General features: G+C 43.6%; 2 protein-coding genes across 6 annotated transcripts in view; one reads left to right on the top strand and one right to left on the bottom strand.

Annotated features, from left to right (window-relative positions):
• The window catches only part of zgc:112083, a 29,166-nt gene that overhangs the window by 1,431 nt on the left and 4,618 nt on the right, over window positions 1-23,117 (bottom strand). For 3 of the 4 annotated variants that reach the window (XM_042066999.1, XM_042067000.1, XM_042067001.1), the window contains 2 exons: window positions 23,114-23,117; window positions 19,395-20,933 (listed from right to left, as the gene is read on the bottom strand). The exon at window positions 23,114-23,117 is cut by the window's right edge and continues 121 nt beyond it. In XM_042066999.1, coding sequence (XP_041922933.1) covers window positions 20,525-20,933; window positions 23,114-23,117 — 413 coding nt within the window. In that variant the 3' untranslated portion in view covers window positions 19,395-20,524. Of the gene's footprint in view, window positions 1-19,394; window positions 20,934-23,113 lie in introns of those variants that run through there. The other variant, XR_006024436.1, reaches the window with a different exon arrangement.
• LOC121687868 (autism susceptibility gene 2 protein homolog) lies at window positions 12,927-18,979 on the top strand. 2 transcript variants are annotated; one of them, XM_042067004.1, is made up of 6 exons: window positions 12,927-13,116; window positions 13,506-13,789; window positions 14,998-15,069; window positions 16,717-16,858; window positions 16,995-17,072; window positions 18,070-18,979. In XM_042067004.1, the coding sequence occupies exons 1-6, from the start codon at window positions 13,038-13,040 to the stop codon at window positions 18,360-18,362; spliced, it is 948 nt and encodes a 315-aa protein (XP_041922938.1). In that variant the 5' UTR covers window positions 12,927-13,037; the 3' UTR covers window positions 18,363-18,979. The 2 variants fall into 2 exon arrangements, with proteins under 2 accessions (XP_041922938.1, XP_041922939.1); XM_042067005.1 differs by having other exon boundaries at window positions 12,927-13,156.

Raw genomic sequence — 23,117 nt, 5'->3', positions numbered from 1 at the left:
TGGCGTATTTGTGTGTGTTCTGTATGTCTTCTGTGTGCCTTGTATGTGTGCTCCACTGTGTGAGAGATGTGTGTCTTTCTGTATGGTCACCTCTAGCAATCAGATCGATCTGACCCACTGTACTTTCCCTGCTTATCTCACTCTCCACATCTGCTGTTTGATCAGCTCTCAGCCAGCTCAGGTGCAGAGACCTGTTATCCATCTTCTGTCCCCAAAAATGACTTCTGTTCAACACTGGCTCCTCTGAGACTCACTGCATGTGTGCGGCAGTGTCGCCTAGTGGCAGAAAGAGGAAATGCAGCAAATGGCAATGCCTGTCAATCAGGATCAGACAGCAGATGATTTTGAACTAACCTAATCTGGTCCTCTCTCTCCCTTTTTATATTTCTTTTTCTGTCTCTGCAAGGTTAGAGCAGATGGCGTAACCCATTTCATTTTGCCCCTGTAGCCTATGCCACCCACCTCCAAAGAGGAAAGACTACAACAGTGTATGTGATTTGGCCCAAAGGTTTAGACAAAACACACTTGACCCCTCTGGTTTGGTCTTAAACCCATGTGGCTTAAACCATGATGCAATGCAGTGCATGTACCGGGGCCAACACACTCTCTTGGCCATACCCTCGACCTTGTTATCACAAAGGTTCTCAATTTCCCTGTTAAAGACCTGGCCTTATTCGATCATTTCTGTGTGTTCTTTGATGTGTCTGTGTCCCCATACACTCAACAGATCTAGTGCAGTGAGATTTTTAAATGCATGCTTGTTGCCGCCCCTCAAGTTGGGCCATTACACTGTTCGTGGCCAGACCCTTAGAATCTTTCTAGATTACCAGGGTCTGGATTTTCCAGGCTATTGCCTAATTCAAGAAAATCAAATATGCAACGCAAGACGGTCTTCCTTCTCTAACACCATCAGTTAAAAAGTTAAAGTAACACTTGTGTACTATTTTTAACCGCTGAGAAGTTAACAAATCCCCCCTCACAATTAGCATCTGAATTTCTCTCAACTAATATATGCAATGAGTTTGCATCTTTTTTCAAAGATAAAATTGACTAAATCAGACTCCACATATCTGCTCTATTACTAATTCAACATCCACAACTTCCAGCTACAAATGGAGGGAAACTTAACTTGATGTCAGAGTTCAGATTGATAGACTACATAACACTTGGAAAAAACATTACAGAATCTCAGCTCTTCCACATGTGGCTTAGACACTGCCTACCAATTTCTTCAAAACTGTTTTTCACCTTACAGCGGCAGCTGTCGTAAAGCCACTTCACAAGAAGAATAACCTGGATGCCTCCATGCTAAACAACTACAGGCCTATATCTAATCTACCTTTTATTTGCAAAATGATAGTCTTTAACTAAAATTATTAGAAAATAATTTTAATAAACACCTTCCTAACATAAAATGGGTATTTTGATTACTTTCGGTCTGGTTTTCAAGCAAAACACAGCACTGAAACCGCTATTATTAAGGTTTTCAATGACATCTCAATACAGATTCAGGCAAAACATCAGTCTTACTGGACCTTAGTGCAGCATTTGACATTGTTGATTACAGCATTTTATTACACAGACTAGAAGACTGGTTTGGATTTACAGGCATAGTTATCAACCAGCTCAAATCATACAAGAAAGGAGCTTCTTTGTTGCCCTCGGCAACTGTACCTCAACACCAACGTCCTTGACCTGTGGTGTTCCCCAGGGGTTGATCTTCGGGCCACTATTATTCAACCTCTATATGCTCCCACTTGGACAAATCATCAAAAATAATTTGATTTCATATCATAGCTATCAGATGACACACAAATTGACTACGCTCTGTCACCAAACGACTATGGTCCCCTTGAATCTCTTTGTCAGTGTATTGAAAAAATCAACAATTGGATGTCTCAACATTTTCTTCAGCTGAACAAAGAAAAAACTGAAGTAATTATATTTTGTTAAAAGGAGGAAAGACTTAGGGTCGCCACTCTCTTTGACAAAAAGGGTTGAAAGCAAAGGATACTGTTACAAATCTTCTTGTATTGATTGACAGTGATCTATATTTCAATAGCCACATCAAAGTAATAACTAAATCAGCTTTTTACCACCTCAAAAATATTGCGAAACTTAAAGGGCTGATGCCAAAACATGATTAAGAAAAACTCATTCATGCATTTATCTCCAGCAGTGTTGATTACTGAAATGGGCTTTTCACAGGCCTTCCTAAACTGGCTTCCAGTAAGTCACAGAATTGACTTTAAAGCCCCACTGCTTGTTTATAAATCAGTAAATGGAGCAGGACCTAAATACTTATCAGATGCTTCAGCAGTACACACACTCTAGACCTCTCAGGTCTCGGAAGAAAAATCTGTTAGTAAAACTTGCTGTCAGAACTAAACATGGAGAAGCAGCTTATAGCTGCAATGCGGTTCAGCTCTGGAACCAACCAACATTCGGATGACATTAAAATGGCCCCAGCTGTAGCCAGTTTTAAATCTAGACTTAAGACCAAACCTCTGTTTTCAGAGACCTTCTGCTAACTGCACTGAGTTCTGTAACTGTCTTTAATTATTCCACCTTTTATGTTTTCTTGTGATCTTTTCTTTTTTATAAACTATTGACTGTTGCCCTTCTACGCTTTTATCTGCTATTACTATTTGGTTTCATTTCTGTAAAGCACATTGAAGGGTCAGAATATGTGTAGACTGCCATGTTTGCGTTACAAACTAACCCCATACATTTCTATGGGAGATTCTTTGAGTGCTGTGTCTCCTCATTAGAAAGTCTCTGCTTGTACTATGGGAACGGTGTTGTGTAAGTAAGTTATTATCACATCATGGGCTCTTGAGGTCTTAGAAGATTAGTGCTACTAAGTTACCAGCAGCACTTAACGCATGTTAGACTTGGGCTGCCAGCAGGAGGTCAACAGAGTTATCTGCAGTAGGAGATTCAGGGACTGCTGGATGAGGAGACCAGAGACAGCTGGAGGAGGAGAGGAGACCGCAAAGCACATTCAGGTGGAGTCGTGGAAGAAGTCGCCAAAAGGTGGTGAAGAAGAGGCAGGAAGAAGGAGAAGTAGTCCAGGCAGAGGGGAGCTGCTAGAAAATGTGGTCCTTATGACAGACAATAATTCTGTATGAAGATCAATCATTAAACAGCTTTGCAGTGAATGTCATACATCAACTGCTTGTTCTGCGTATTATAGGTTTCCTACTAAACAGATATGTGTGTGTGCAGAACACATCGGGCAGGCAGTACAAATCGGGATCACCGACACCCAAGTTTGAATCTAATCCGCAGTCATTTCCTGCTGCCCAATCTCTCTCTCCCACTCGTTTCCTGTCACTCATCTCTGTCCTATCTGAATAAAGCCACAAAGGGTACAAAAGGGGTAAAAAGGAAAAAATTATCCCATTATTTTCTTTACTGCTACGTTTTGTTTAATAATTGCACTATTCTATGATGCCTTATGGTATTATTTCAATCCTATTAAAATAAAAATGATGTTTGTTTTTTTTTTACAAATGACATTCACAAATTCTGCCAGGGTATGTAAAGTTATGGGGATAACTCATGCTTAAGAAGCTTATACTTAAAGAGGCAGATTTACAGGCCTGGTGTCAATAGCCTCCTCTGCACAAGCCGGTGCAGAGTAGGCTTATGCTAATAGCATCAGACAGACACAAACACAACATTAAGAGAAGGAGGAGGGAAGAGAGGAAGGACAGGTAAAAGAGTAGAGGTGTGTGTGTAATACGTAGATGAGTGAGGAAGCCTTTGCTTAGGCTACACGTCACCTGGCACCTCAGACAAACATTAGGAGACACACACACCTTGATATAGAGAGGATACTGCATAGATCACTCCTTCTCTTATAACAGAAACTTAGCCGAGTTTCAGAAACAAGGTGGCAGAAGTAGCCGTGGAGGTGTTTGGGATTTTGGATAGCATGACTCAGACTGACTCCCAGAGAGGACACACGTGAAGCCAGAGGGGCACACTGGGTATGAACCTTTAGTCTTTTTCCAGCAGTCTGGAGAGTGTAGCTTTAACCTGGTTATGACATCACAAGTTATCTTATCCATAGTTATCTTATCTTATCCATAGTTATCATATCCAAGTTATCTTATCCATAGTTACGTCGTTACGTTAAGAATAAACAAGGTCCCAATGCATTTTGCAAATGCTTTTGTGATAAATCCAGCTCTAAATCCATTACCACCATTCAATTAAAAGGACTCTCATATCATTTCATTTTATATTATTCTTATAATATGTAATATTACATACATTTATTTATATGTATATCATATTTATATAATATTTTAAATTAGAATATGTGCTATAATTTGATGCAGAGATTGCATCAACATGTCAGATAGGCCTTGTTAATTCTAAATCGACTATTTTAAATGTTTGTAAAGGTTTGTAGTTTGAAAGTTGAAATGATCATGTGTGAAATGATCATGATCATCCCATGCTGATGTTTAAGCTTGAAGTTAGAGGAAGGGGCATGTGTGGGACTGGTTTGTTGTTGGTGTGTTATGTAACAGGTATAATGTTTTAGCCTGGTTTCACCAGACTCACTACTTCATAGAAGAGAGTCTGGATACTCACAATTGGGAACTGTTTCCAACCCTAGCATGCCTTAGACTTTGAAATCATTGGTCCAATTACATTGATCAGGGATTCCTAAAGTTACTTCCTAGACCTACTTCGCCTAACCTTTAAAAACTGATAATAAACCGCATCCGCAGTCAGGAAACAATGTATTTACCTTTGCTGTATAAATGTACACATTATTCTAATTGCAATTTATAAAAACTAGGGGAGTGGTTTGTGAAGAAAACCTGAATGACTGGGGTGTGTATAGTGCATGTGACTATATCTATATACGGCCAACACACAGAACCAGTAGTTTTATGGCGATTTAAAAAAACATATAAACCGGAGCGTGGGGGAGCCACTGAACAAGAGGCCAACACACAGAACCAGTAGTTTTATGGCGATTTAAAAAAACATATAAACCGGAGCGTGGGGGAGCCACTGAACGAGAGAACATTGTAGTCATTCAAGATCACCTTGCATGAGTACTACCTTCATGATCTGAGAATTCCGTATTTTCCCCCAACTTTTTTTTATGTCGACAGGCATTGCTACCGTTCACCACAGCCACTATCGAATTTCGAGACTAGCATCATTCCCCCTCGTCGCTGATCGGCCCACCATCCTGGTGGCTGAGGAAAATGTAAACGCATTGACAGGAGTCAGACCAGTATCTCAGTGAAATGGAAATAAACAGAGATATTAGGGTGGGGCCAGTATAATAGTGTTTGCCTGTAATTGGTATAATAGTAGTGATGGTGAGGTGTGAGCGTTGTGTGAGCGTTGTATGAGTCTTGTGTCAAGCCTCAGGGCCGATCACTTGACTATAATAACGTGGTCTGTACCAGTAACCTTCATCTTAAAACGGCTGGTGAGTGCTAGGATCAGTAAGACTTGTTGTAAGTGTTGCTATGAGAGTAGATGTTCTCTAAAGAGCTGGGTCTTCAGGAGTTTTTTGAAAGTGGAAAAGGATGTCCCTGCCCTTGTAGGAACTGGCAGTGTGTTCCACCAACGAGGAACAACAGATGAGAAAAGTTTGGATTGGCTTGAGCGTACCGGTGGTAGAGCTAGACGTCGTTCGTCAGAGGAGCGCAGCGGTCTGGAGGTAGTGTAAGTCTGTATGAGGGCATTCAAGTAGGTGGGAGCAGAACCGGAGACTACTTTGTAGGCAAGCGTTAGAGACTTGAATTTGATGCGGGCCGCCATAGGTAGCCAGTGTAGCTGGATGAGCAGCGGGGTAACATGTGCTCTTTTGGGTTGGTTGTAGACCAGGCGCGCCGCCGCGTTCTGGATCATCTGAAGTGGTTTCACTGCGCAGGCTGGGAGACCTGTCAGGAGGGCATTGCAGTAGTCGAGTCGTGAGATGACTATTGCCTGAACCAGAAGTTGGGTAGCATCTTGAGTCAAGTAAGTCCTGATTTTCCGTATGTTGTAGAGTGCGAAACGGCATGACCGGGCGACTGAGGCAACATGATCTGAGAAGTTTAGTTGGTTGTCGAGAACAACTCCTAGATTTCTTGCAGTCCTGGTCGGTGAAACAGACAGGGAGTCAAATTTGATGTTGATGTCGTGGTGTATGGTAGGTTTAGCTGGGATGACCAGCAGTTCAGTCTTTGAGAGGTTCAGCTGGAGGTGGTGTGCCTTCATCCATGTAGCTATGTCTGAGAGGCAATCCGAGATCCGTGCTGAAACCAGGGGGTCGTCAGGTGGAAAGGACAGATAGAGCTGTGTGTCGTCTGCATAGCAGTGGTATGAGAAGCCGTGCGAACGGATAATCTGTCCCAAGGAGGTGGTGTAGATAGCAAAGAGGAGGGGGCCCAGCACTGAGCCCTGGGGGACCCCTGTGGTGAGATGGTGAGGTGCAGATAGCTGACCAAGCCATGATACGTTAAATGAGCGTCCTGTGAGGTAGGATTCAAACCAGGAGAGAGCAGAACCGGAGATTCGTCAGCGAGTATAGAGAGAAGGATACGGTGATTAACCGTGTCAAAGGCAGCCGATAAGTCAAGCAGAATGAGTACTGATGACCGAGCGGTCGCCCTGGCTTCTTTTAAGGCTTCTGTTACAGACAGCAGAGCCGTTTCGGTAGAGTGGCCGCTTTTGAACCCAGACTGATTTGGATCCAGAAGGTTGTTCTGTGAAAGGAAGTCAGAGACCTGTTTGGAGACTGCTCGTTCAATGCCTTTGGATAGGAAAGGCAGTAGTGAGACAGGGCGGTAGTTCTCGACTTGAGCAGGGTTGAGAGAAGCTTTCTTAAGTAACGGCCATTTTGAACGCTGTTGGAAATGTGCCGGAGGTTAGCGAGGCATTGATCACATGTGTGATAGCTGGAGCGATGGTCGGGCTGATGGACTGAAGTAGGCTCGTAGGTATAGGGTCCAGCGAGCATGTGGTAGGACGGCTGCATGTTAGGAGTCTGGACACTTCACTCTCGGAGAGAGGCGTGAATGCTGAAAAAGATGTTCCAGCAGTCCCTAGAGGTTGTAGGAGTGCGGTATCTGAGTCAGATGCGTTGAGTGGGCATGTAGAGAATTGACTGCTGATTGCCGCCACTTTGTTTGTAAAAAATGAGGCGAGGGTATCTGCAGTAAGGCTGGATGGAGGAGGAGGCAGCTGAGGGTTGAGTAGCGATTTGAAGGTTGAGAAAAGTTTTCGAGTGTCTGTAGCGCTGTTGATTTTGTCATTGTAGAAAGCAGTCTTAGCAGCAGTGATGCTGGCTGAGAAGGAGGTCAGGAGTGTCTGGTAGTTTTTGAGGTCGTCAGCTAGTTTGGATTTGTGCCATTTCCTCTCCGCGGCTCTGAGTTTGGTGCGCTGCGATCGGAGGGTATCATTTAGCCATGGATGAGAATGTTTGGATCGAGCTGGCCTTGTGGTAAGAGGGCACAGCTCGTCTAGACACGAGGTCAGTGTGGAGCAGAGCGAGTCAGTGGCTTCATTAACCTCCAGAGAGGAGAAGGTGTTGAGTGGAGGTAGACCGGAGGCAACCACAGAGGAGAAGTGCGTTGGAGACAGGTTCCGGATGTTGCGGCGGAACGTGACCATCGGCTGAGGAGCCGGAGGCTGTTCTGACAGGCTGACGTTGAACTGGATGAAGAAGTGGTCAGAAAGATGGAGAGGCGTCACCATGAGGGTGTCTGTGCTGCAGTTCCGAGTGAAGATCAAGTCAAGCTCTTTGCCAGCTTTGTGAGTCGGTGGGCTTTGAACCAGTTCGAGGTCAAAGGAGTGGACCAGGGCCAAAAAGTCCGCTGAGCCTGGGATCATGTGAGGAGCCTGGGATCATGTGAGGATCCCGCACTCGCAGCTACCTGGGTGTCCTCCAACCTGTCCGCTGAGCCCGGGATCTGGGTGTCCTCCAACCTGTCCGCTGAGCCCGGGATCATGTGAGGATCCCGCACTCGCAGCTACCTGGGTGTCCTCCAACCTGCTGCTACCTGTGTCTGTAGTTTGTTGCTACTTGTGTCTGGGGATGGCAGGAGGTCCATGTCTGGGGATGGTGTGAGGTCCTTGTCCACTGCCTTTAGTGTGGGGGGTGGGGGGGTCTACCAACACTGATGGGGAGCTGTAGGGGGAGTAGAGGAGGAGAAGGGGAGAGGAGACGAATCCGTTACCCCACTGGCAGGGAGAGGAACAGGGTGCTCACAGGAGTGAAGCCTGGCTCTCAGTCTTCAGCTGTGTTTTTACAGAGGTTCTTCTCAAAGCCGCTCAACCCAATTAAAGGCTTTCCCCTGCAAACTGGCAAGGACGAAATTTAGACAACGAGTATTTAACCTCCAGCTAATCTTGTTTTGGAGAGAAAGAAAAGATAATGCCATTAGATCCAGCCTGTGTCGGGTGAGGGAAGGAGCACTCAGAGAGTCATGGGACTGACAAAAATCTAAAATCTATCACATCACATCAAGCCAATCCAAGCCAATCAATGTGTATACACATGTGTACATGGTCTACTGTGGATCTACAAATATTTTTTTACATACCTGGTGCTGAAAATCTGGTTTAAAATAGTTTTCACAACATTAAGTGTGAATGGAACCCGGCTTCATCATACAGGTCAAAAGTTACATGCACACATACACCTTCACAGACACAGACAGCCCAGCTCAGTCCAGCGGCTTAGAACTCTGCTAGGTGTTTAGTCTGGGAGTTAGAGCTGTGATGTCATAATGGCCCAAGATTCCGCCATTCATTTCAATCGCAAAAAAAAAAACCCAGACCAAAAACAGGAGTAACACAAAAACTACAATGGCCAGTCACCAATCAGTCACATACACCAGTTCGGGCCTGAATTTTAAGAGTTGGAGCCATGTCAATAGCTCAAACACTCTAGGAGGTGTAGTCAAAAAGTGGGTGAACGGGAATAATAAAAAAAATACACTTAAAGGAGCGGTTTGTAGGATTGTTACCGAACGTTTTGTAGGCCAAAATCAAAACACTGGTGAACGTTCTCAAGAGATGCGATGCTCTTCTGGGTTGCCAGATGTACTGCTCAATCGAAAGTTCGGGAATGTGGGCAAAGCTAGCGCCCCCCATGTTTGCGCGCGGAATAAGGTGAATAGTAATGTTGTCAAATAAGCCATTACTTCAATTCATCGTGTTTCCTTACTCTGACGACATATGTTGATCATTTTTGGAATGGTTACAATTTTTTTTCCACATATTTCCTAAATACTGGTCCTGTACGAAGAACAACCCCACTAATAAGAAAGTAAACTTAAAGGGGAAATCCAGTGTAAAATGAATTTTGGATATGCTTAGCATGATAACGAGTTTGAGAACCTGTTTTTAGCCGATGCTTCCAAAATGCTAACACTAGCGATAGGGCATTTCTCATGGTAAAAAGGTCGCTAATTGTAAACCATTAACGAGGCTCAAAGTAGCCAGACACCATTCAGAGATCCATTTTACACCGGATTTCCCCTTAAAGAAGAACAATAGTGGGCTTACACTTCGCCATGCTGTGGGCTTGCTTGATCAAGCCCACTAACATCATGTAAGGTGTCCCCATATACGGAATTAATTAACTTGGTGGAAAAAACTGCACTCCATGAATCCTCATGTCAAATCCATTAAGTGGATTTAAAGAAGAACTATGCAGGTCTGGTTATTCCTTCGCTGTTTCTGGGTTTTCGCCTGATTTGGGCTCGCATTTTTCACGACACAGCTCCCTTCTGCAGCTTCAGTAGCAAGTGACTGCTATGCTAAACCCCCACTAGCTAGCGAGCTAGCCATCAGGAAACCAAGCTAAACACATACAGGGCTCACAATAAAACGGTCGAGCAAACACATTGTTCAAGAGACTATCAAACCACATTACAAAAACGAAGTTCACCCAAGGGTAGGCTACTTACAATTTCAACAGCAACAAAGCCAAGTCGGTGTCCGTTTTGCAGTCTTCTTCAAAACTACTTGTAATCTGACTACATTTTCGAGGCGCGATTGAATACTTTCGCTAAGTCGCATCTGGTTTTCTTCGGACCGGGAACAGAAAGTTGCATATTCGTTTTTTCCGCGGAGAAGCAATAGGGGGAGACGAAGCACCCACCAAACGACCCAGAAAGTGTTGTAGAGCCATCAGAACGTGTCTCAACCTACATAATTAAGGTCATTTTTGCTAAAATTGTTGCATAGTGCTTCTTTAAACTGCTGTGGATTTAATACTGTAGTGAAAATGAACATCAGCTATTAGGCACTCAAGGTCATGGGGTCCGTGTCCTAATGATCCCCCTATGATCCCTACTATGATGATCTATGGTTTTTTGGGCCCCCACCATTGACTTGAAGGCAGCTCTGCCTGGAAGGAGGTAGGGTTAGTCAAGGTAAGGGTTAGGATTGGGTGCCTTGAAGTCGATGGTGGGGCTCAAAAGACCAAAAAGCGATTATGATAAGCATAGCCTATTGTCATGGTCATAAGTAGTATATTGAACTGAGGGATGAAATTTGGCTTATTTGAAATGACAGATTTTTCATTAGTATTTAAGCATTTGAAATACTCTAAATGCAAACCTTCAAAGTATTTCGTTACAACCTACATTTGTTTTTACAATCCTGCAAAATACAAATGACAAAATACGCTAAAGAAATAAAATACATATTTTAAATGCATCTAATTAAAATACTGCCCATGTCTGCCTAGGAGAACCTTACAAAAATGAGGTGTCGCCTCAACCCACGAATGTGCTCATCTGTGTGTGTGTGTGTGTGTGTGGATGCCTGTGGTGTGTTAATCTATACCTCCTCCTGACACAGAGCAAAGGGGAAATAGATTGGCCACAAAGTCCTCTCACAACAGCCAGGGAATTAATGGAGTAGTCCATGACTCTGCTGAAAGGTTAACATTTGAGCTAACCAGCCAATCAAATTACACCTCCCCTCTGTGCTACTGTGGTCAAAACAACTACAACTCGTGTGAGACTGCAGCTTTATTCACGATAGTACGAAGTAACAAGCCCACACATCTGTGGGTGAAGCCAGTTCTTATACCCTTAACACACGCCCATGGAAACTCACAAGATGCACCTACCAGTGATCATCTAACCAGCTGGTATTTAACAGAGATAAGAATCTAAGTCAACCTAAGCTATGTTTGTGTTAGTATCCCTTATGATGTCATCATCAGATACTTTACATTCCTACATCTCAGATGACATAGGGGTTATATTAACATTCCTAAGTCAAAGGATGGTAACCAGATTACACTAACATTTCATTCAATGAGAAACATTTACAAATGATCCCACACTACCAAAGCTCCTGTTTGAAGTGACTGGAGAACCCCTCCTTCTCTTCCTCCTGTCCTCCTCCTCTTCCTCAGACATCACTTCTCCTCTTCCTCCTTCCCCTCCGTCCTCTTCCTCCTTCTCCTCCACTTCTTCCTTCTCATCCCTTCTCCTCTTCCTCCTTCTCCTCTTCCTCCTTCTCTTACACTTCTTCCTTCTCCTCTTCCTTCTTCTCCTCCACTTCTTCCTTCTCCTCTTCCTTCTTCTCCTCCACTTCTTCCTTCTCCTCTTCCTCCTTCTCCTCCACTTCTTTCTTCTCCTCTTCCTCCTTCTCATCCCTTCTCCTCTTCCTCCTTCTCCTCCACTTCTTCCTTCTCCTCTTCCTCCTTCTCCTCCACTTCTTCCTTCTCATCCTCCTGTTCTCCTTCCTGTCATACAGCTTCTCTTTGATTCTGTTAGCTTCAGTGGTCCTATGAAGGGGGTTCACACATATGCTCTGTACGCTGAATGTCTCTCTAGGTCTTGAACGCTGAGACAGCCATTAAACTACAGTGTCAGACTGCAGATCACATCTGAGGGGCAGTCGTGGCCTACTGGTTAGGGCTTAGGGCTTGTAACCTGAGGGTTGCCAGTTTGATCCCTGACCAGTAGGAACAGCTGAAGTGCCCTTGAGCAAGGCACCTAACCCCGAGCGCCGCGTTAGCAAGGCAGCTCACTGCTCCGGGTTAGTGTGTGCTTCAACTCACTGTGTGCTCTGTGTGTTCACCGATGGGATAAATGCAGAGGCCAAATTCCTTGTATACGCAAGTGTACTTGGCCGAGAAACATTGACATTTACATGTGTGACTTGGACCACAGACACTTCATTAGCTCCATGCTGCTTGATGCTCATACCAATCTTACTGTCAGACTTGTTCTCCATCCTGAAGGCTCACACATATTTCAGGGTGCAGGGCTGTGTGGGGCTTTACAGGGTGTCCAAGTAATTTGTCATTAACTCTGACACATACATATTATTATTTTTTTTTAAATCTGATTTATTAACCTGTAGCAAACAGAAACACTTTTGGCAAAGATCCTCCGCTTCAACCCTCTCTGCTTTTAATGTCAATGTGAGATATCATTCATGCTTTTAAAATCCAAATCAGTTTTTCCTGGTTCCATTTCTTAGCGTGTTCAGTCCTCCAAGGTCCCCATGTGCTGTAGTTCCTGTGCTAAACTTCTCGCTAACAGCATTATGCTAATCACTCTAACACAAGTTGATTCTAAATTGAATGATTGGCTTATTGGAGGCCTGTTGCTAAATTGGCTTATTCTGCTACGCAGCTGGGCTCGGGGCCGTAGCCATCCTTAGCCGCCCTAATTAAACACAAGGACTGGTGCTATTGCTGTTCACTGGACCAGACAGGCAGGGGTTTTAGCACTATGGAATATGGAAGGCCAACTCCCATGGTGTTATGCAGAATAACTGGCAAGCCCGTGTTATACTATAACAGATTTGTTTTTTAGCATCACAGTTGAGGTGAGTGACTCTGATGGACTGTCTCTCTAAAGTGGTTCTGTTTTTCTCTTTGGTGTGGCAGGGTTGACCCACCAAGCACCTCCAGCAACCATCGCCCCTGGCAACCATCACTCTTTGGAATCCTCACCATCACCATCACTCCACTCAACTACCCCTTTCACTACATTGCTCGGTGTGTGTTCACCAGCTGTCTGAAGGTGTGAAGAATGTTTGCCCCTCCGGCGGCCCTACCCCTCACCATGGCCCCTCTGCCCCTGACCAGCCCTGTTGGAGGGGGCTACTTAGGTGCGTACCTCACCTCATCATTGCCACCCCTATATATAGGGTAAGCCATGCTGGATGACGTCTATATTGTTTATGACATTTATGGTTATGATTATGTTTCTAAGCAGATGCTTTTGTCCAAAGCAAATACATTGTGGTACCAATATAGGAGTATATTTGAAGAGGGTTCAAATGGGTTCATCTGAAGTTTGCACCTGGCGTGGGAAATGCACTTTTCATTGCACATACAGCAGTAAATTAAGATATCTGTGCAATGTTGATCAGTCTATAGGAATGTGTCCGCGAGTGTGTGTGTTTGTGTGTGCGTGTGTGTGTGTGTGTGTGGTGGCGTGAACTAAATGTTTATGTGGTGTGCGTGTGTGTGTCTGTGTATTCGTGCATGCATGTAGAGCAAGGCCTACTGCAACAGAAACTCAACTCTCACTTCCTGGCATCGCAGAGGGCAAAGCGAGAAGGCCACGCCCTTGCCACGTCCTTGCCACGCCCTTGCCACGCCCTTGCCACGTCCTTCCTGGATACACACTCTATTGCTCCACCCACCTACCAACACACTGAAATCTTCCGACACACACACCGTCACACAAACCAACACCAGCATCAGCACCAACACAAACACCGACACACCTTCGGTTCTTTCACCCCAGCAATGCTGCCCCCCACCACCCTGCCTATGGTGAGTCAGCCTGTCATGAGAACCACACTCACAAACACACACACACACACACACACACACACACACACACACATACACATACACTACTAATACACAACACCAGAGAGTGCACACACACACACACACACAATATAAAACTAATGCTCTTTAGGACATGGTCATAATAAGCTGTCACATCCTGTCATGTCCTGCGTCTCTCTACCTGTCTATCCACCTGTAGTTTGTCTGTTTGTTTATCTCTCTCTATCTAAGGCTGCCAGCCAGCTAGACATTGTGAGCAGACCACTCCCAGTCCTGATAAAAAACAGATTGGACTAAGAATTTAGCTTTCGCTGGATTTTTTTTGACCCAGGGACATGGCCTGAGATTGGCATAAAAAAGGGAAGCATTAAACCCAAATGACACCATCTCCATTTCAATTGTGGGGGTGAGAAAATTATTATTTTGGGATGTTTTTCAACCAGGAGGACCTGGTGACTTTCTCAAAGTAAACAGTAACACTAAAACAAGAGGCTACATGCTACATCAAGATTAGGAGGAAAAGATCAGGCAGTGTGCCGAGATACCTGCCCCAATAGTATGTAAGTTCGTAAGTAAGTATATCTTTTGATCCCGTGAGGGACATTTGGTCTCTGCATTTATCCCAATCTGTAAATTAGTGAAGTCGAACCGGCAAGCCCTAAGGCTGAAGCCCTAACCTAACTTTATTATTTCTTCTCTATGAATAATTTTGAACACACACATTTTCATAAAAATTTTAAAAAAGATAAAAACACTTTTTTTTATTCCATGTTTTTACCACATTGTCTTACAACCTTTTGGCATGTGCAAGTGTAATTTTAAGTAAGAACAAACATATTGGTCAAGAGAAAATCAATATTTGCCAGGGGTATGAATAATTTTGTTCTTAACTATATCTTAAGAAAGTCTAAAAAGTCAAATTGTCAAATTAAAAGATAGCTAGGCTATCATAAAAAAAGTTGCATTGTTTGCATGATAAAATGTAATCAGGTAATCCCCAACAATGTAACTGTAATCTTATTACACAATTTTTTTTATTGTAATCTGGGCTGATTATAGTTACTTGATTTTTGTAATCTGATTACGTAATCCAGTTACATGTAATCCGTTACTACCCAACCCTGATCACAGTGGAGCTGAAGATGCTTCCTACTGAAAGAATATGTTTTCTGTTCTTGTCTGTGTAGAAACCAGAGAAATGGGGTTCCATGCATGTGACCATCGCCTGGAAGGTCTACAGCCACCAGCAGAAAGTAAAGGTCTGCAATAGGCATCTGCATTTCATTAAATTAGCACCACTTATTGGTCACATAGGTAACACCCCAAACACGTAAGGCCTACTGGTCTTTAAAGGAGTCACTTTATCCCGAGCACCGAATGGTGCGAAAGCCCTATTGTTTCTGTAAGAATTATTATTATTATTATTATTATTATTATTATTATTATTAGAGTTGGCGGTATCCTGGGTCTTACAACTTTAAATCATCTCACATAACTGTTTCATCCACTGCTAATAAAATATAATACATGTTAATAAAGATAAACTGCAAAATCACTCAAAACTATATTAAATGTGCTCTAAGCAATGTTATGTGGTTTCTAAGCTAAAACAATTTTTATCACATACAGTACTGCAAACATCACCTCACCATCCGCTAGCTGCCTGTGCCCTGAATACACTGCAAAAAAAAACGCGGTCTCTATGGTCACCCCAGGATCCAAAAACGGCAACAAAAACAACATATTGTTAGTCGCTTTGGCTAAAAAAGCGTCAGCCAAATGTAATGTAATGTAATGTAACTTGGTCCAGCCTGGACCATAAAAACATAACTGTTCCACCAATCACTGACAAGATGTGTGGAGATGGAGAGTTTCAATTGCACGGGAGGGAGGGGGAGGAAGTAGCGAGCTAGCTCTCTGTTTTGTTTGAACGTCAACAGAAGTGACATTACCCAACATCGCTTAGAACAATTGTAATTGTATTCTGAATACCACCCATTTAAATCGTATTTTTTGTATTCAAATTGTATTTGAATACAGTTCGACACCATGGGCTTTATCTTACACTTACACTTTTAAAAGCCTTTTCCCATTTGCTGGAGGGAGTGACGTAGCCTGACTCCGCCTGTCTACTACGTACTTCCACTCATTTACATTTCCCTACAGTACTCCGTCTGGAATAGCTCTCGTTTACTTTGTTTATTTCGGCCACTTGTCTCCGAACCAACCAGCGAACAGAGGGCGTTCCTGAAAGCGATTACGTTTAAGTTGCAAGCCTATGGTTATCGTTGTGTCCCACGTGGTTAACATAAGTCATTACCAAACGTTAGTGATTGAACTCCAATTGAACATTCAAACTTCAGACAAGCGTCCACCAACCAGGAAATAAACGTTTGCCAATGGATATAGGCCAGACTCTGCGAAGTCAGAGGTATCCAGGCTAGGAGTGACGCACAGCATTGTTATAAGTCGGTCTAATAGTCAAAATGGTAATACAATGAATTTAAAGATTTCGCAACAAACAGGAAATGTTTTATGAAGTCACAGGTGAAGTTCAAGCCCCCCAGAATGCCACAGGTCACAGAGCCGTAGATGCTCGGGCCCGCCATCGCTGTTTGCAGCTATATTTGTAATTTTATACCTCACTGATTTGGAGGAGGCTTCAACACAAAATTGTTGCAAGGTTCTTTAATGTGTACAATTCTAAATGTTTTACAAAAACTAATATACTAACACTACTTCAGTTAATAGCTGCAGAAATACTTTATAGCAAAGGGTGGTATTTCTTGAGGATACATTGCTGTTATTCCTGTGTGTGAGTGTTTACCCAGCTTGTGTTTAATGATATATGTAAAAGCCTGTGCTCACTGAAACTTATTAAAACCTGTGGGCTTCGTTTTCCACAGCAGCAGATGTCGCCTGAGTCACATGAACTGGACTGTGGGCTACAGCAGGGCCAGAAGCCACACCCCCTCAGACCTTTTGCTCTTAAGGGACCCCTGCAGCCTCATGACCTGCCCCACCCCTCCTTGCTCCTCGCCAGAACAGGTAACACACTATCACAGGTAACACACCAGCACAGGTAACACATCAGCAGGTAGCTTCCTTCTACTTGCTTTCTTTTAAGAGTAGAAGGCTACTCATGTCCTATAAGCCCCTCAAGAACTTGTTTGGTCTCCACCAGGTTCCACACACCTCTCAGTCCCTGTGTCTGGACCTCCTGCTGGTCCTCCCCTGGGCTCCTTCCTCCCTCCTCAGATAGGTAAGGAGCAGGGCCACCCACTAGTACACCCTCAAACAACGCACCTCCATGCCGCATGCGTGGTCTACCATTTTAAACTTACACACTGTAGCTTTTAATCTCAACCAATCAGCAGTCTGGGAGAGTGACTCTGCACCAGGTGACCAGTCATCCTGCTTCAGCACAGAAGCATCTTCCTGCGGTGTGATGCTATAGATGTTGGATGTTTATGTACTATTAGCTGCAGGTAGGGATGTAACGGTATGAAAATTTAACCTCACGGTTATAGTGACCAAAATTATCACGGTTTTCGGTATTATCACAGTATTTTTAAAAGTGTGTTCAATATGTTCAGAAAGCACTGATAGGCTTACACAAGCTGAAATAGTTTCAAAAAATGTCCCGTTCACTTTTTCATGTTTAATTGGCGATGTGCTTAGTTTAACTTACTCTACCATGACTTGGAGTTTGCTATTTCTGTTATTTGGATCCAATGAGTGAGACCAAAGTACGTGTTCGAAATAAAACTTTAGGCTACTGTATTCTCCTGATAACGTGAGTGGAATGGATTTAATGTGGACGTGAACATAAAAAGACGCAGAGTGGCTACATGATACAGTGCACGTTTTGTGGTGAAAATGTTCCGCCTTTTAAAATCAGGTGTAGCCTAATCCGAATCGCAGTTAAAACCATCAATTAGACAACAGAATCAGTAGGGTACCAGTTTTATTTCATTGTACCAGGCCTACTGTATGTCAAAAGCAGGCTCGGATGAAGCTGGGACGGATTAAACACACGGTTTCCACACAGTGGTAATCAACCGTGATAATCATGATATTTCAAAAGAAAACTGTAATTGTTATCGTCTATAATATTTATCGTCTATAATATTTATCGTCTATTATCGTCTATAATATTTATCGCGGTTTACCATTATACCGGTAATCGTTACATCCCTAGCTGCAGGTTTTGATTACTGGAACGTAACCAGTCTGAATTTCCTTCCATCCCTGTCCAGTGCATCAAGACAGGAGAATATCAACCTCAGATTTGAGCCGAACGACAGAATCCTGGAGCCGACTTCAGCATCCCCCATCACCTTTTCCCACCGCCCCCCAGGGGCTGGGCATTAAGGCTCAGCAACACATGCGTAGCTCAGTCCAGAGACACCTGATGAGCTCAAGCCCGATGCCTCTCATGAGTTCAGCCAAGAGACCCCTAACAAGTTCAGCTCAGATGCACCTAACGCAGAGGTCGGGAACCTTTTTAGCTGGGAGAGCCATAAATACCAAACATTTTTATTTTCGTTAAGAGCCTCAATATTGCGCCATAATTGTTAGATTAAATTCTGTACAGTTTCTCTTGATGGCTTTGATGCGCTTAATGAAACTGGGATCCACATGATCTTGAGCTTCACCCTCCTAGCACAGCAGAAGTCATCTCTTCCAAATGTGTTCATTGGTTTAACACAGTTTGTATATCTTTTTTAAAACATTTAACAGTTCTCATACAGACTCCAAACTCCATTGGATTACCTGTGTTGAACAAATTGAAAAAAATATTCACAGCTAATAGATATTGTTTGCAAATTGCTTGAAATGTCAATGTGTGAATCTCCTTTGCAGAATTCTTCAATCAGCAATCATTCACTATCCATAAGAGATATACAGCCTCTGTCATTTGAAAACATGGATCAAAGGCACATTTAGAGAAAGTACTGTTTCACCTATTTAGTCCAGGTTTTTGTCAATGAAATGTATTATTTACTATTTTAATGAAAAATGACAAGTTGTAGTTCCATGAAATTTGTCTAGGTGCTTACTGTAGGTGTCAAGTCAATGACAGCTGCATCTTGGGAGGAATGAATACAATTCATTTTTTATTCATTTTGTCTTTTTTCAGTTTTTCTGATTTCAGAAAAATGAGAATGCAATGACAGACAGCAAAAAATAAAAAAAAAATGTGTTTTGCATTTTGTTGTCCGTTGTGTAATGATTGATTGAAAGCACACAGTGATTTGACAACATGCAAAATTGACTTTTGTTTTCTGCACGTTTTAAATGTTAGTCTTGCAAGCATAATGTGTCATTTTGGCCAGAGTGCTTCTGTTTAGACCTGTGTGTTACTTGTTTTGAAAATGTGATGTCGAGAGTTGACACAAGCATCCCCGAAGCTTTGGGGATGCAGGGAGGACTGCAGTCTGTGAGGAGTAAGGGCAGGAACTCAGCCAGATCTGGCCTTCAAGGAACTCAGTGGAATGTTATATGTTAAAATAACAGAAACAAGGTTTAGCCTCTGGTCAACTATTGTATTATACTTTATATAAAATAACTCAAACAAGGGTTTTGTTTTGAACATCATTTTATTTACACCAGGTCAGTGTTCAAAGTTCCCTCCAGCCAGGACAGAGCAGAGCATGGTGGCCTGGGTGAGTCAACTCACAGTAAGCCGTTAACCTCCTAAAAGAGGAGCATTATGGCTTTGCTTTGCTAGGTGAATAAAGCTATAGGGCTCCACTATTAACAAGTTTACCACTTTCTCTGGATTAACCCCCCACCCCCCCCAGCTGTCCTATGAGCCAGCAAACGTCCTGTAGCAAAGCAGCACTCTGCTCCTGAGTCTCAGCTAGCCACACCAGCCATCTGCCAAATATAAAACATACCAACAGCGCTCTATAAAAATACAATGGAGAAAACCTGTTAAAAAATTAAATAAAATAAAAAAAGTTAATATATCAGTGCTCTCTCTATGTGGACACTGAGGCCATGTGCAAATGAACAGAAGTGTTGGAGCAGGTCTGTGAATGAGAGATCTGATGTGAAGCAGATGTCCGAGTGAAGTCTCATGATCTGGTCAGGAAACCGGATTCCTAACAGCCTTTATTCACTCATCAGGCCATTCTCACAATCTTATTGGTCCAGGTGATCAGACCCCTCCCACAATAACTGGTTCCTACACAACCATGGTAGTGTCTCCACACCATTCCATTCCCGACCAAAAACAGCAAACATTATAAAACAGATAAAATCTCTAAAATCTGGCTCATTAGAACATTCACATTTCAGGAAGTATCTTCCAGACTAATCTTAAACGCTAGGCCACATCTAAGCCTGTGTGCAGGTGATCTTATGGCAGGTTCCTTCAGACTGGCTAACAACCACATCATCCCTAGTACACACACACACACACGCACGCACACGCACGCACACACACACACACACTCAGGTGAGCTATAAAGAATAAGGGAAGGGAGCACACACACACACACACACACACACACACACACACACACACACACACACACACACACACACACACACACACACACTCAGGTAAGCTATAAAGAATAAGGGAAGGGAGCACACACACACACACACACACACACACACACACACACACACACACAGATGAGCTATAAAGAATACGTGAAGGAAGTCCTTTTCATCCTCCTCCTCAGCCTGACCCCTGACATTTCACACCACATCCATGCCCAGCCCCCTTGCCACGGCCGCCAGCGCCCTCTCTGCTCCTGATTGGCTGCCGCTTGACTCCGCCTGCTCGTCTTCCTCCTGCTCCGCCCCTACGTGCGACAGGGTCTTCAGGACACAGTACACAGGCCCCGCCTCCTCGTGTGGACGGGGCGAGGAGGCGTGGCCTTCTAACAGCTCAGGCGGGTCAGGGGAGGACGGCGCGGAGGGATCAGGGTCAGAGGAGTCATCTGTGGATGACTCGAGGGCGGGGCGTTTGGGCAGAGGGCCGGCCACAGGGGACTTGCGTGGCGTGCGCTTCTTGGCCATGTTCTTCATGATCTCCTGCGTCACCTCTACCGTCTCGTAACGCACCATGTTCAGACGCATGAAACCATCCTCATCTTTCTTATACCTGAACAAGAAAACAACTTATTATACACATGAAACCATCCTAATGTTTCTTATACCTGCAGAAGACACAAGTTATTACTACAGTATACACACATACACCATGCTCAATCCTCCTTATACCCAGCGTCGGCGTCAAGGGCGGGCCTTAGGGGGCCAGGCCCGCCCAAACAGGCCAGTGTGACCCTCCCCCCAACTGAGTTCTCTCCCTCACATGAAAAAAATCAAAATATTATTATGCCTATGATTGAAATTAAATCCATATTGAACACTGATGTTGAACACTTAGCCTCCTCAAAATGAAACATGACACGTGTGTCAACTATGTTAGTGTCGATTCGCAAACTGCGCGATGAAGAGGGATTCTGCACACTCGGACACCGTTGCAGTGAGTGGCACCGATACATTTACCATGACTCCTGCAACGCCAAATGGGCTTAAATCTCGACCAGTAGGGTTTTTAGACACACAGTAAAAGGTCTCAAGATCTGGGAAGATAATGGAAAATACAAGTTTCTTCGCATTTCTGACCGCAGGATGACCCAAGCTGAATGCATGAGCTAATGATAAACTAGAGCAATGGAGACGTATAGGGCTTTGGATCATGTAGGCTACTTTAAGGGGAGATGGAATCGGCCTTTAGTGAGCGCAACACAGCACGCGTCTTAACCTGCCTTATCCAGAGGGAGACATTATTGGATGCAGTGACAAAAAGCCCATTATGGACCTGGCTGGGAAATTGCGAACAGTCAATAAAAGTGGACTGTCAGAGCAGGACAAAATTAAAAGCCATGCCGAGTGTCCTGTCCGCTCTTAAACTTTGCATCACAGTTGGTGCATTTACCTAGCCACTTCGTAAATGTGTTAGAATTTGTTCTGTACTTTAAAGAACATTTTGAGCGATCACATTGCCTACGTGCAATGTTGCGATATTATCAGTAGGCTCTATGTGCAATTTGCTTTTGAACAGGATCTTACAAGAACATTTCGAAATGAATGGAAAGACACAGTGAAGCCTAGTGTAGCTTGCTAGTGGTGAGTCTGTTATAGCCTATTTACTTGTATTGTAGCCTATGCAACGCTATTCTATTAAAATTCTATTATTCTAAACGTTGTGTGCTCTATTCAACGCTATAGGCTATGACCGCTATGTTCTTGTACTATTTTCCCCCATGATCATATTGTTTGTTATCCAAAAGGCTCAAAGGATGCTCTTTATTATATGGCAATTTTGGAAAAATAACGAATAAAAGTGAGGTGCCCCCCGTCAGTGCTCATAGCCCCCCCACCCGTTGCTCTCTGGCGCCGACGCTGCTTATACCTGAATAAGACACAGCAAAGAGTTTGCTCTGGCGCCTGCTTCACACCAGGCCATCTCTTGAATTCAAGCTGCTGCATCTCATTGTCATTTATTCAAAGAGATGTCTCAGAATAAGCTGCCCAGTTTAAGCCGTAGGTTTACAGGGTCTAGTAAATGAAAATGCCACTGGAGAAATGAATGGTCAAATCAATGATTGTATAGATGGGACTATATACATTTGTACTGTAGATGGACTATTTACAGTCAACTGAACTTTAGATGGAGGTATCCTATGGGGTATGAGTCTCTGTGCTTTCATAAATCTCAAACACAAACCCCATTAGGGATGTAAAGGTCCACATATTCGTACCGAACTAGTCTGGCTTTCACCAGACCAAACTCAATCTTTTTAGCTGCAGGGCGAAAAACAAATCGCCGGCAGATCGAACCGTTTAGGTACAGGACATTAGGTTCAATACAGATGTGTACCGAATGTACCAAATGCAGTCTTCAACAGGAATCACCAGTAGGCTTTTTTGCTTGCATACCATGTTTCAAATACTAGTTCCCACACATACATATTAAGTAGTTGGCCTTATGTCAGTTTAGTCCATTAACATCAAAAAACATGTGACACATTTTCAAAAGACTATTCCCATTGCACATCAAAATTATTGTTGGTGAATTTTAGGTTAGCAGTACCTACAGGCTTACTGTACCAAAAATTAACCGAACTGTGACTTCAAAACCGAGGTACACACCGAACGGTGATGTTTGTGTACCGTTACACCCCTAAACCCCGTAATTTACAGAGGAGCTGTGAAGGTAAACTACTCTCAGCCTCTGTGATTGGCTGATGGAGGGGTGGGCGTCGGCAGACCCACCTGA

This window comes from Alosa sapidissima, chromosome 17 (genome assembly GCF_018492685.1).
Source record: "Alosa sapidissima isolate fAloSap1 chromosome 17, fAloSap1.pri, whole genome shotgun sequence".
Lineage (NCBI taxonomy): Eukaryota > Metazoa > Chordata > Actinopteri > Clupeiformes > Clupeidae > Alosa > Alosa sapidissima.
Note: the sequence above shows the minus strand (reverse complement) of the source record. Positions and strands in the feature narration are given on the sequence as shown.